At 56.2% G+C, this 13935-nt stretch overlaps 1 protein-coding gene across 1 annotated transcript in view; it reads right to left on the bottom strand.

Moving 5' to 3' along the window:
* ANKRD27 (ankyrin repeat domain 27 (VPS9 domain)) overlaps positions 1-13935 on the bottom strand; it is a 39774-nt gene that overhangs the window by 10816 nt on the left and 15023 nt on the right. The window contains exons 4-18 of the mRNA XM_004693551.2: positions 13764-13920; positions 12649-12803; positions 12171-12230; positions 12037-12090; positions 11881-11946; positions 11717-11793; positions 10766-10887; positions 9383-9461; positions 8775-8907; positions 7076-7168; positions 5624-5751; positions 5061-5143; positions 3882-3997; positions 3219-3311; positions 1233-1430 (exon numbers count right to left, since the gene is read on the bottom strand). Of these exons, the coding sequence (XP_004693608.1) occupies positions 1233-1430; positions 3219-3311; positions 3882-3997; positions 5061-5143; positions 5624-5751; positions 7076-7168; positions 8775-8907; positions 9383-9461; positions 10766-10887; positions 11717-11793; positions 11881-11946; positions 12037-12090; positions 12171-12230; positions 12649-12803; positions 13764-13920 (1614 nt within the window). The remainder of the gene's footprint in view (positions 1-1232; positions 1431-3218; positions 3312-3881; positions 3998-5060; positions 5144-5623; positions 5752-7075; positions 7169-8774; positions 8908-9382; positions 9462-10765; positions 10888-11716; positions 11794-11880; positions 11947-12036; positions 12091-12170; positions 12231-12648; positions 12804-13763; positions 13921-13935) is intronic.

Genomic DNA, 13935 nt, shown 5'->3' with positions numbered 1-13935 from the left:
ATCCCCACCTGCAAAACTGCTCTGTGGGCCTGCTGTTACGTTCTCCACATACAGACAGACAGCACAAGTCAGAGGGCGGGAGAGAGGTGGGGGACACGTTTCTGGCCAGTTGGGGCGGATGTCGTGTGGGCGTGCGTGTATCTCCAGACCGCGCCAGCGGGGCACGCTCACCACGCACGGCCTCCTGGCACAGTCGGGAAAGTGGTTTCAAACATCCACAAAAGTGCATTTCTAGCATGATCAAGGTGCAAGAACGGCCCGGAAGAGAGCTGGAGACTGAGGAAGGGCTTACGACACCTGGCGGCCAGTACCGAACCAGGACAGCATACGTGAGCCACAGCAGGGGGCTCTCTGGACCTGGGGGCGCTCTGGCCCTGGGGGCCCGCTGCCCGGGACCTACTGCCGAGGGTCATGGCTCAAACACGCTTCTCTGGGAGCAGACTGAGCCAGAGCTGCTGGGAGACAGGGTGTGAGGAACCAGCCAAGACACATCCCTGCAGGAGGTGAGCGCGCTCCCTATGTGCCAGAAACTGTTTCCAGAGCGACTTGTTACTTCTCTAACTAGTCACTTGTGGAAGAAATCGCAGCCAGTCTCTAGAAGCTGACCACGTGAGAACAGGGTTTCAGGGACGTGGGCGGAGGGGCAGGGCAATGGAGCCCAGCACCCCGTGTGGTCCCTCTGCTGCTGCTCTGGTCACAGCACTGTCCCGTCTCCACCCCTCCGTTTGCTCACAGCCCAAGAGCGCTCAGAGGCCGGGGCTGACCCTGCTGGGAGTTTCAGTGAAGCCGCAAACGACATACATAAGCGAAGCCCGTGAACAGCCAGGCCCCCGATGCGGCGGCGAAGCAGGCCAAGCTCGTCAGGCGCTAACGCACAGCTGCCAACACTGCCGAAACCCGAGCTGTGCACACTGTATTTTTTTTAAAGTCACATGCTGAGGGCCCTCCCTGGTGGTGCGTCGGTTAAAGCACAGCATGATGACGCTCTCTGCAGCCCCTGCAGCATGCATTCAAGCCCCGGCCAGGGAGCTGACCCACACGGCACCGCAGGCCTCTCCTGACCCGCCCGCTGCTCCCCTCAGCAGTGTGTTTCAGTCAGTCGGCCTGTTCTGCTCCCCACTCTGTCTCTGGGGAATCCTCTCACCCTCCGCATCTCTGACCTATACCCCAGTTCTTGTATGCATCAATAAATAAATCTTAAAAAAAATAAAAGTCACATGCTTGAAAGCTACCTTTGAGTTTAGCGCACAGTCGAGGGGTGTTTCTTTCAGCCGGTTCTGGACGTCGGTGGGCGCTCCGTTTTGCAGCAAGGTCTCTATGATGCCTTGATAGCCCCACCGCGCGGCCACGTGGAGGGGGGTGTCCCCTTTCTCGTTGCCCACGTCTAGTCTGCACGACTGCACGTCGTAGTAGACCAGCGCCTTCACACACTGCAAGGGAGACAGGAGGCCCTGAGACACGCCCCTCCCACCCCCCGCCTCCGTCACGCCCCTGCTCCGGGGAGCTCCAGCCCCCAAGCCGGTGTGCAGAGCCGGACCTCGAGGTTCCAGGTTCCCTGGCCAGGACACAAAGGTTTTGCAGAAGAAGCCCAGTGCCAATCAATGAGAAAAGTGGCAAGAAACTGAGGGAGCTGGCCCGGGGGCCCGGGGATGCCCTTCCAAAAGGCCGCTCGCACAGCTGGCCTGGACACCCACTTTCCTCGGGCACTTAGATTTGGGGAGTGCTCCCCTTGAACTGCAAGGTGGCTCGCCTGCCTAAACTCCGTACACGAGGCTTGTGTGAACACTGCTCTCCTGCTGAAGGCTGGGCTGTGGCACAGGCCAGGCCGGGGTGTGGGGTGACCAGCCTTGTCTAACAGCCTCGGGCCCTGAGTCCCTGAGGAGCTTCCCTGGCAGAAAACACTTCCTAAGTGTCATAACTCCTGTCAAAGGAAGTAAGCATGTCCCGTCCATCTCCACAGGGCAAGGATTCCTTGAAGCGGGTGCCCGGTTTCCTCTTGTTCAAATGCGCCCTGTTACTGTGAGGCCTTTCACTGTAGTAAATCAGAGCTGTGAGTGGACAATGCAGTGCCCTGGGGCCCACCAGGCATATAAGAGACCCAAGGGTGACTTCAGCGATGCTGACATGTACAAAGAACAGAATTCCAGGCAGCTGTTTAGAATGCACTAGGTCGGGCCTCCCTGATGGCCTAGGGGTTAAGGCTCAGCACTATCACTGCGGGGGCCTGAGTTTGATCCCCCACAGGGCGCAGGAGACCTCTCCTGTCTCCCCGCTGCTCCCCTCCGCAGTGTTCCTCATCTATCTGCCTGTTCTGCTCCCCACTCTGTCTCTGGTGAATCCTCTCACCCCTCACACCCCCTGTACCTCTGGCCTACACCCCTGTTCTTGTATGCATAAATAAATAAATCTTTAAAATAAACAAAAAAAGGGGCTAGATCCACACTTACTAAGCTAGAAAATTTCTCTGATGTGCTGTTAAGTTAGGAAGGCTAGCTGCATAAAAATGTGTATGGTGTGCGACCCTCCCTGTGGCGCAGTGGGTCAAAGCACCGCATTATGAAGCTGCACAGAGAAACTGCAGCACGAGACCGATCCCCGGCCAGGGAGCCGGCCCCCAGGGCGCAGCAGACCTCTCCTGACCTGCCCACTGCTCCCCTCAGCAGTGCAGCTCAAGAGATCTGCCTGTTCTGCGCCCCGCTCTGTCTCGGTGAATCCTCTCACTCCCCAGTTCTTGTACGTATAAATAAATCTTTTAAAATATATAGACACGATGTGACCCCATATTTGCACATCAACCACGTGCCCGCCTCCACCCCGGCGTATACGAGCCTACCTGTGGGTATTATGAACAGGAGGGAGAGAGAACATGGCAGGGGGAAAAGAACACGCAGCCACACAGATTACATTAAATACGACGTAAAAATAGGAATTAGAAGATTCCTTTGCATTAGTGTTAAAATGCAGACAGAGCATGGACGAAGGTGAGAGCCAGAGGGTAGCAGTTAGCGGTGATAAGTGAAAATACTGAACTTTAGGGTGGTGGGTAATTAGGTTTAGGTTTCTGTTGGTTTGCATTTTTTAAATCGAAACGATTCTTGGCCAGCTGTTGTATTTGTTACCAACCAACATACACTGAACTGGCTGGGGACCCACACACTGGTCGGGGCAAGGGAGACCGCGGGAAGGAGGGAGCCGCCCTGGGGACACGCGCCACTCACGTCCTCGTGGCCGTAGGTGCAGGCCAGGTGCAGGGGGGTGTTGCCATTGTTATCTGGCACCTGGGTGTCCGCCTTGTAGTGCAGCAGCAGCAGCTTCCAAAAGGGAGAGAGAGAGGTGAGCACCCACACACCCTGCAGCTCAGGCACATGCCCCCCAAGAAGCACGGCCTGGGGGAGCCCACAGGTGTACGAGGGCCCTGCTTTCATCTTCACTGCTATTTTCCAGAGTGAAAGGGCTGTCGGCACTCTCATCCTTCCTTTACAAAGGGGACAGCGATTTAAAAGTCCACAGTCCCGGGCCCTCCCTGGTGGCGCAACAGGTTAGGACGCAGCACTGCAAGCTGGCCACGGCCGCTTCAGTGCCAGTTTGATCCCCGGCCCTGGAGGTGACCCACATGGCGGACCCTTCCTGTCTTCCCGCTGCCCCCCTCAGCAGTGTACTTCGTCGATCTGCCTGTTCTACAGCCCCCCTTCTCCCCAAAAGTTATGGGGCCACTTCAAACCTAGACCTGGTAGTCTGCCAAGTGGACCACAGGAGGGGCCCCGGACGCCGCCCGTGCTGGGCTGCAGCAGGGACAGTGATCGGAGCCCTAGGCCAGCGCGGCTGTGAGGCGGGAGGCGGAAGCCACTCGGCCAGGCCCGGCTGGGGTGGTGCCTGCTCACCGTCACGCCCTGGTAGCCCTTCTGGCACGCGAGGTGGAGCGGCGTCGACCCGTGATAGTCCGTGGCGTTCACCACAGCGCCTTTGGAGACCAGCAGGTCAATGAGGGATGCCTGCCCTGCAGAAGAGAAGGGCTTCACAACAGAGAAGGGGCAAGGGGCCTCCACGCCCCAAAGGTGAGACGACCTTATGTTTGCTGCCCAGTCCCTGGACAGAAGTCACGCTCAGAACAGACAGAAAGTCAGAGTGCAGGCTCAGAGCACCTCGGGGCAGCCTGGTGGGGTGGGGTGGGGGGGCGGGCAGGCCCATGGGCTATGCAGAAAAGAGCTTTAGACAGCGACACAACAGTGCACGTTTTCACCAGTCTGTAAGCTACAATAGTGCGCAGCCATTTAAATATACAGATGAGGATCTCCCTGGGGGACCAGGGGGTAATTCTTATGCCATCAAGCATCGCCAGCTGTTGGAGCCTGGATTCGATCCCCATTCCTGGCCAGGGAGCTGACCACACGGCACAGAGACCTCCTGTCTCACCCGCTCCTCCCCTCAGGAGTAGGTAGGTCCGCCTCTTCTGCCCCCCACTCGGTGAATCCCCTCGGCCCGCACACCTCTGGCCTATACCCCCATTCTGGTATGCATAAATAAATTTGAATAAATCTTTAAAAAAGACACAGATGAGGGAAAATGTTATATATTTCCCAGTGAAAAGAGCATCGGATGTAACACGGTGAGCCCCACAATGCCACGCATTTTATGTTCACACCCACCCACCGCATGTGGAAATTCCAGACACGTGCAAATCTAGACTATCTGGGAGACAGGAGGATGGCAGGTGACGCTGGAGAAGGTGGCTTTGAGTCCACTGTGAACGTGTACTCAAACACAGTAAGGTTCTTTTGTAAACAGAGGACGGAAGGGACCCAGCTCTCACACGGCTCACAGCGCAGGCTGGGCACTCCGGCCGGACTGTGCCAGCGCCGGGTGTGAGGGCGCGTCCTCCCTCCCCCAGGCAGCAGGCGGGGAGGCCGGGCAAGCGCTCGCTGCTGTGCACTTCCCGAGAAGCCCCGGGGTGTCCTCCACCACCCCACTCCACTGCCCCATCGGACAGGTCTCCAGTGGGCCACCTGTGGCTCCATTTCTCCGCCACGACAGCCCACAGAAGCCAACCCCACAGCACATACCGTAGAGGGCAGCCACGTGGAGCGGTGTATGGCCGCGGTCGTCTCTGGAGAATGGCGTGACAATCGAAGGGTCATTCAGCCTCCTGCGAGAGGGAGGACACGCAAAAAGGAACCCTGAGCCCAGCACAGCAGAGCCTCTGCCTGGCCAGGCTGCGAGCAGGGGCAGGTCACGGGAGGTGGTCCAGGCTCCACAGCGTCTGGAGGTCACCCAGGCCCTGCTCACGTCCCGGGGGTGACCGAGACTCTACTTCCAGCTCATTCCCTGACAGACACGCTAGGGGGGGACGCTTGTCCCCGCAAAGCCGAGGGGAGACCCACCGGATGCTGGACGGAGCCAACCGTCCCCCGGCCGAGCACCTCTGAGGCTGGGGCAGGCCGTCCGCCCACCTACGGCCAGTGGCGTGCCCAGGGCTGGTCCCACCTGGTCTGCACAGAGGAGACTGTCTCACTACACTACAGAGAAGCTGTGTGCCATGAGGAAAAGCTCCTCATTCAGAATCGCTCGGCAGACGAGAGGAAAGGCCTGGGCTCGTCCCCGCTTCCCGGCACGCGCCTCTTCCTACCCAGAGACCAGCCTCTCGCAGGCGTCACAGAAGCAGAGTGGGTGACACATCTTCTGAACGGCGTCCTTGTCTTGTTCTCCCTGGCTCAGAAGTCGCTCCACTTCCTTCTGGTTCCCTGACGCGATGTGCTGAGGAGACAGCCATTAAGGGCACAACCGACGTGACAGACTTAGCTGCTTTCTACAAGGTGTGGGCTTCTGAGCGCCCACAGACGATCTGTGTGTCTCGATGGAGTGACTCGCCCCCTGGGCTTGTTTCGACTAACTCAGGTGGATGAGGAGAGGGGGGTAGAGAAGAGCAAGATCGGGAGGTCACTACCTGGGGCTTCCTTTATTCCACCACTCTCTTTATTTTTGTAACTGTGAGAATGTTTCATATTTAGAAAAACAACGTGACAAAATCCCAGGGCAGCGGCTGTAGGAGGAGCAACACACTCTGAACCCCAATGTGGCTCTGACACCTCACTTGAACAGTGAGGTCATAGTCTTTTCTTTTTTTTTTTTAAAGATTTTATTTATGCATCCAAGAACTGGGGTGTGGGCCAGAGATATGTGGGCCGGGGGGTGGGGAAGGGGTGAGAGGATTCACCAGAGCCAGAGTGGGGAGGAGAAAAGCGGATTTAGCAACGCAGTGCTGAGGGGCACAGGGGAGGGTCTCCAGACGGGGGTCACTCCCTGGCCGGGCATGGAGCTCGTGCTCACTGGCTGCAACAGGGTCACAGTGCTGAGACTCCCTGCGCCACCAGCGAAGCCTTGACTTGTCACATCCTAACAGTCTTGGTTTGCAAACAGCTGCAGTTAGCGGGAGACCCCCAGCAACAAACCAACTTTTGGGCCCACCCACTATGATTCCTGGGTGTGTTCCCCCGGGAATGAGATGTTTCGGGGAGCACTTCATCCAAGGAGGCTCTCGTGGTCCCAGCGGCAGCTTAGGGAGCCCGCGAGCATCAGCGGGCATCCCAGGCGCCCCGTCCCCTCGCAGCCCCACAGGGACCCCGCTGGCCTCCCGCGGGGGTCAGGTCTGAGAGGGGAGCTCAGATGTGTGGTCCTCCATCAGGCCACCAGCAGCGCTGCACCCCCGGCCCAGGGCACACAGACGGCCTGTGACGAGGGCTCCTGGAGCCGGGGGAGGCGCAGCTCTGGCCTCTCCGCTGGCCCTGAGGACATGCGGAATTTCTCCAAATGGAGAGAAGATGGCCCAGCCGGGGGTCTCTGTGTCTAGCGCCCCTGTGTGCCATCCAGTACAGCAACTGCCCAGCACGCCCAGGGAGGTGGGCAGAAGTGCCGGTGCCCGCCGTGAAGCCTGGGCGTCCCCACCGCAAGCTCTGCCCGGGCAAGACACTACGGTCAGCGCAACTACACGGCCACCCCGCGGGTTCTAGGCAGACGCCAGAGGCTCCGAAAGAGGGGGTGCCCTCACACACCTGCGCCCACACACTTCTCGGCGTCCTACCTTGAACAGGCAGTCGATGGGCGTGGACGTCATCTGAGACAGTAAACTCATCCTCTGTTTAAGGACCAGCCTGCCGCCCGGCCCCTCGGACTCCTGAGGGAGAAAGGAGCAACCTGGCTTGTCTCGTGAGACGTCAGCGCGGGTCCGGCCAAACAGGGCCTCCAGGAACCGTCCTTGCCCCCCCCAGCAGGGTCAGCAGCCCCCGGCAGGCTGGGAGAGCGCCCGTCTGTCCCCCCCAACTGGCGCTCTGCGGCTGGTTTCCGGGGGGGACCCAGGCAGCAGCGGCTGGCTGTGCGCGTGTGGAATGTGTCACCCCTGGGTGTGGAATGTCACGTCACCTCCAGATAGAGCCTCGGACCCTGGCCGCCTCCGCCCTGCAGACTCCGACCTAATTCTGACTCACCTCGTCCCCGCCATTGTCTCTGAGCCCACAGACCAGAGAGTCACTTGGCGGCCTCGCCTATAGCTCCCGTTGTCACCAGCAGGAGAGAAGGGTTCTGGCTTTTTCAACAAACTTAAGAAAACATCAGACTAGCTCAAAGTCCAGTTAAGATTCTGGGGCCTAGTCTCGCTAGAACTATCTCGAGTTGTGTCCTCTTTGCAAAATAATTTCTACAGACACCTCAGTGTTCCTTTGGGCACCTGCGTGTCATCTGCCTAATGCCAAATTAACCTCCTCAGAAAAGAGTCTTGGTGGGAGGTAAAGAAATTTCTCCCCCGGCCCCCCAGCTGCTGCCGAAAGAACTCAGCAACCTGACAGCACCGTGAGACACGAAGGACCAACACCCTCGCCAAGGACGTACTGCGCCGTGACCCTCCCTGGCCACCCAAGCTGACGGGCATCCCCGGGGAGGGGCACGCAGGATGCCCAGAGAACCAGGACACTGAGTTGTTAGCAGATATTAATCTTCTAGTCAGAGAAAAATAATAAAAATATTACTCTTTTAGGGGAGAAACCGTCTACAATGCTATCATTTCAAGGACGCATACAGGAGAGGGAAGAGACCGGGAAACACATAACCGTGTGAAGAAGGAACTGCTTTACCCGCCGGTGCCAGTCAGGACAGACAAGGGCTTTCCCGGCTGTTTGAAATGATCACAACTTTGGGAGATTCAAGTATCAGTACAAAAGGAAGATCCAATGGGTGCTCCACCCTCAGGATGCCTAGTTTGTGACACAGAAGAAATCTTTATCAGATTCAATTTGTGATTTCTGGGCACCCTGTCACGCCTTGCCGGGTCCGGCTCAAGAGTCTCACCATTCACAGAGAAACACAACCCGCCCCGATGCTGAAGCTCACCAACCCACCAAGAGAACAGTAACGAGGCTGCAGGCTTAAAATTGCATGTGTGCGTAACCTCATCTCTTGCCTCTCGGGACAAATTCCAAATTCACCGCTTCTCTTTTCTGCCTATGCGCTGCTGAGGGTGATGAGGATTAATGAAGCAGGATATTAACACTGCGAGTCCAACCGTGATCTGTTGACTGCCACCTTTAACTGGGTGCCGCGTGTGGAGTCTCCTGGGAGGTTGTCAAGCCTCCAGGCCTCAAACAGCAAAAGCAGAGGCCCCATCCCCAGGAGACTACTTGAGAGACTCCTGCCTCCCCACCTGCCCCCTGTCCTCCGCCCCCCAGCAACCTCAGTCCATATCGAATGTCCCAGAGGCCCACATGACAGGCGGGGGCGGGAGATCTTACCGGCGGTTTAACAGACAGGCTTCCTTGCCGAATGTATTCAATTGCAGCCTCAATCGAGGTCAGGCAGTATCCCAATTCATCTTTTGCTGAGCTGCTGAATCTGAAGTTTTTGATATAACTCAAATTTGCCATCCTGACAGAAGAGGGAAGAATGTGTTATTGTGCTGTACACAGTGAACGCTGCTGTACAAACGCTGCTACTGGCCTGGGGACTGAAGTCAGTCAGCTCCTGGGACTTGTCTGCTGAGCTGGGACCTCTATTGAGACGGTGTGCAACTAGGAAACTAAGTTGAACTACTTGCTCTTTTCCTGGCATAGGTGAGTTCGTGGAAAGCTGACTATTGTAAAGTGCTGTGGGTGCCTGGGGGTGGGGCTGTGCTCTGGGGCCAGACAGAGCTCAGCCACTGACAAGCTGCATATTCCAGAATGAGCACTGTAAACACTCTGGGCCTCAGCTTCCCCATCTGTACACGAAATGATGACCACTTACAGAGAGAAGGGAGAGCGGGCACATGAGAGATGTTCAGTTTCCTGGAATTCCACTAAAACCACCACCGTACAGTGCTGCCGAGTTAAAGCAGTGTTTTAACGATGACAGAAAAGATTACCAGTTGGGGATCTCTGTTTTCACAAGCAAATACAAGAGGACTGATAGCAGATCATCGGCGCACACGGTCTCCAAGTTCACTGCAAGGGGAAATGCATGTTCAAAGCCATCCTGAGGCTCCAGTGGCCCCCACAGGCCTATCTGCTCCCCTCCACCACCCAGCCCACAAAACCACAAGCCAGTAAGATTGCACAGCAGGGAGAAATTCAAGTGCACAATTTCCTTTACAACTAGTTCCCTGAAGACAGGTCAGGTTCAAGGGCAAACGGCGGCCTGACGTTCTCGGAGCTCGTGTGAAAGAAGGAAATACCAAGCAGGTCACCCCTCGCCACCTTCCTAGGTGGGCAGAGCCCAGGGAGGTCGGGGATTGCTCACACAAAGGAAGGGGTGCCCAGGGCCCCCCATGAGCCTCTGTTCTCCTGAGATTGATTTCGTCGGAGACATTGTAGAGGCTAATGTTGACATGTCACTTGACTTTGTATTGTTCACTTTGCAACTTCAAGTAATCTGTTTACAAATTTCAAAATCAAGTAGCGCAAAAGACCCAACCCTGACTGTCGCTCCATCCTTGCCACCCAGATTCTTTCCCAGCGCTCCTGCTGTTAAATCTCACACGTCTTTCCAGAGACAAGCCCACCATGCAGACCCTGACAGCCCACGCCTCTTTCTGTCATGCTGTGAGCGCTCACCAGGCACACTCCAGCTCATCCCGCTCCCTGCACTTTGATGGTCCCCTCAATCTGCACGCACAGATCGGTCTCCCCTCGCTTACTTTGTTTCGTTTTCTCTTTCATTATGGAAAAATGTTTAAATGTGCAAATTAGAGAGAACAGGCTAATGAGCAGGGTAAGCCCTGTGGAGCCATCAGCAGCCTGGCTCATGTCAGAGGCCAATGATTCTCCATCATTTTCTTACACTAATCACACCTCACATCACTGGGCACCTCAGCAGGACAGACAGTGGTGTGGACAGGCTGTGTGGTACTCACACTGGAAGGATCTGTGTGCACTGGCCCCTCTGATGACCCCTTAAGACAGTGCTGCTCCGGGCTCTCCCTAGTGACACGAGTCAAAGCGCAGCACTATGAAGCTCTCCGTAGCCTCTGCAACCTGAGTTCGACCCCCGCCCTGGAGGTGACCCACAGGGCGCGGCAGACCTCTCCTGTCTCCCCGCTGCTCCCTTCAGCAGTGTGCTTTGTCGATCTGCCTGTTCTGCTCCCCACTCTGTCTCTGGTGAGTCCTCTCACCACCCCTGCACCTCTGGCCTGTACCCCAGTTCTGTACGCATAAACAAATAAATCTTAAACAAAAAGTGAAAGACAGTGTTGCCTCACGACAGGCCTTGTCTCTGGATGCCTCCACCCCCGCCCTCCCCCAGCACCAACCTCTCTGGCTGGGAGACTGTGTGATGAGCTGCACGACCTTCCACACGCAAACCAGCTTCTGTTGCGGAGACGTGCACTTGTTGAGCTGAGCCAGCTCTCTCTTGGCACGAGGTATGTTGAAGCTGCAACATAATTTGGAGGGTGGCAAGGGTGTGAGGGCCGGTCCTCCTGGATCTGATAACACCTCAGATACACGTTGCTTACAACCACAAGGAAGGCGAAACAAAAACAGAACCAGAAGTAACATGACTCAAGTGTGTGGCAAAACAGCACCTTCAGAGGTCCCATCCAAGCTACAGATGTTAGAGCCGCACCAGGAAATCAGAGGAAGAAAGATTTAAAACCATCTCCGGGGTAAAATAGTTCAGAGGGGAAGAAAATTAAACCCAAACACTTAGACATCTTTGCATCCTAATGCAACTTGAATTAAGGATTGAAAAGGAGGCGCTTCTGGGCTCTCCCTTGTGGTACAACAAGTTAAAGCGCAGCACTGTGAAGCTGTCTGTAGCCACTGCAGCACGAGTTCGACCCCCAGCCAGGGAGTGACCCACAGGGCGCAGCAGACCTCTCCTGACCCGCCCGCTGCTCCCCTCAGCAGTGGACTTTGTCAATCTGTCTGTTCTGCTCCCCACTCTGTCTCTGGTGAATCCTCCCACCCCCACACCTCTGGCCCGTACCCCAGTTCTGTATGCATAAATAAGTAAATCTTAAAAAAGAAAAAAAAAAAAAAGAGCGTCCTGTAGCAGAGCCCCAGGTAGAATCAGGCTGTCAGGTAGTCTATGCACTGTACCCCCCTGGTCCTGAGACCACTCTGCAAGGCCCAGCTCTTGCAGCGCCCCCTGCTGGCATTTTGACAAAACCGCTGTCAGCTTTGTTCACCGTCCAAGCCGCTGAAACCTGAGCCCCAGCCCTCAGGACACCCAGCAGCTGCTGCAGCCCACACACACTTACCTGAACTCAGGTTTCACGCCAATATCTTTCTGCTGAAGATCTTGAAGGCTTCTTGTGATTTTGTTAAAAGCAGCATCCTAACAACAGATTTGAACAGCGGTTCAAGTTCCGTCCAAGGCACCGAGGAAAGGCTCTCATCGTGAGCGAGGCTGATCGGGACCTACCTCGCTCGCCTCCATGGTCCCCACATATTTAAAGACCAGATCGTAAATATCATGATGGACGTACATCTGTGAATCAGCAGGTCCAGGTCAGCAGAGGAGCCAGGAATCAGCAGGTCCAGGTCAGACCTGAGCCCGCCGCCGGCCCCGCTGTCTTACCTCCACGGCCTGCTTCATCAGGTTCATCTGCGCCTCCTGCTTGGCCAGCATTTTCTAGAGGACAGAAAAGCACGGTTAAAGGGCTCAGGTCTGCACCTTGGGCAAGCGGCAATCTGGAGAGTCCGGCTGCTCACCAGGTGGGAGTCCCGCAGAAGCTGCTGCAGGCATCTGGTATAGAGGGCGTTCACCGAGTCCTGGGCAACAGAGCGCACGGGTCACGCTCAGCGGCGGAGCCCATGACAAGCTCGCTGCTTCCCGGGCGAGGGCACTTCTCACCACATACACGTCCCCGGGCATAAGCTGGGGGGGCGGCTAGTGAGAGCCCCCCCACATCTCAATAAGGAGGCTTCTTTCCAACTTTGTTTTAAAGGTATATAGACATTAAAGATACGGAAAAAATTCCCTCCCCTTGGGGTTAACACAGACAACAATACTCATTATTAACACTTGGCCACAACTGGCAAGTTTTCTGCCGTGACTGACGCTGCTTATAGAGCTAGAAAGAAATACTGAAACAACACTTCCGGCGGTGGGGGCAGCCGGGGCTGAGAGAGAACTGACAGGGTCCCCATGCTCTGAGCTGCCCGGGACAGAGGCAAGCACGCTACTGACTATGTGGTGACGGAGGCTCTTCCTTTCACACTCCCTGAATGTTCGCTGGAAAGAGGCGATGTTCCTGTCAAATCTCTCCGTGTGTCTTCCCAAAAACTCCCTCACATCTTCGATGGTTTTCAGGGAAAAGGGATCTGAGGATGTGGAAGGTTCTTCTGAAAAACAGACAAGGGGTCAGGCTGGCTGGAGCCTTCACTGTTCCCCAGTGGGGGGTGCCGCAGCCTCTGTTCTGCTCCCACAGGGCCGAGGCCCAGTTTTCCAGGGGAAGCGGGGGAGCCTCATTCCGGAAGACTGCCTCAGAGCAGCCCAGCTATAGACCCTGGACTGGGGTCCAGAGAACCTAGGACCAAGCCAGATTATTTGGGCGTCCCTGGTGGTGCAAGGGGTTGAGTTTCTTCACCATGAAGTTATGGCAGCCACACAGCACGAGTTCCATCCCCAGCCAGGGAGTGACCCACAGGGCGCAGCAGACCTCTCCTGTCTCTCCGCTGCTCCCCTCAGCCGCATATTTCAGTCAATCTGCCTGTTCTTCTCCCCACCCTGTCTCTGGTGGGTCCTCTCACCCCCTGCACCTCTGGCCTGTTCCCCAGTTCTTGTTTGCATAAATAAATAAATCTTAAAAATTAAAAAAAAAAACAAAACAGATAATTTGGGACCATGGGCATGGCCTGTGAGACTCTCATTTAAACATGGCTGCTTGTCTGGACAGTGAAAGCATCAGGGTATATTTGCTACATTAACTGTTATCGCAGTTCCCGGAGCAGCCAAAGGTGGGCCTAACAATGAGACCTCAAAGAAGCAGGGGGCCGGGTCTGGGTGATTTCTCAGAGCTGGCCCTAACCCGAGGCCCAGAGAGCCAGACTATCCGGGCACAAGGCCGGGCGCGACATTCACGAGGCGGGAACTCCCAGCACTGTGCAGTATCCCAGCTGCGCGAACCCACACGGCAGCCCCCACCCCCTCCTCAGCCCTGAGACTTTGTGTCACTCAAACAGTGATGCGGGTTTCCGGCAGGTTCCTAAGTACTATATGGGAGGTTGGGGGCAGTTCTGTCAGGGCTAAGAGCGACAGACACAGCTCTCCATCCCAGGAGACGGGGCTTTCTCCCACAGTACCTGAGCTCTCCCGCTTCTCCAGGGGGTGTGCTATGCACAGAATGCTGAAGCTTTCTTCCTTTTCATTGTAGAAAGTTTCCTCGAAGAGGATGGGCACTGAGAGCAGACAGGCGAAGCCAGCTCCTAATTTAATCCTGTTCCCTTGTATGAAGACATCCTGGGGCGAGAGAGG

This window comes from Condylura cristata, unplaced genomic scaffold (assembly GCF_000260355.1).
Source record: "Condylura cristata isolate star-nosed mole 26May11 unplaced genomic scaffold, ConCri1.0 scaffold00039, whole genome shotgun sequence".
NCBI classification, from domain to species: Eukaryota; Metazoa; Chordata; class Mammalia; order Eulipotyphla; family Talpidae; genus Condylura; species Condylura cristata.
Note: the sequence above shows the minus strand (reverse complement) of the source record. Positions and strands in the feature narration are given on the sequence as shown.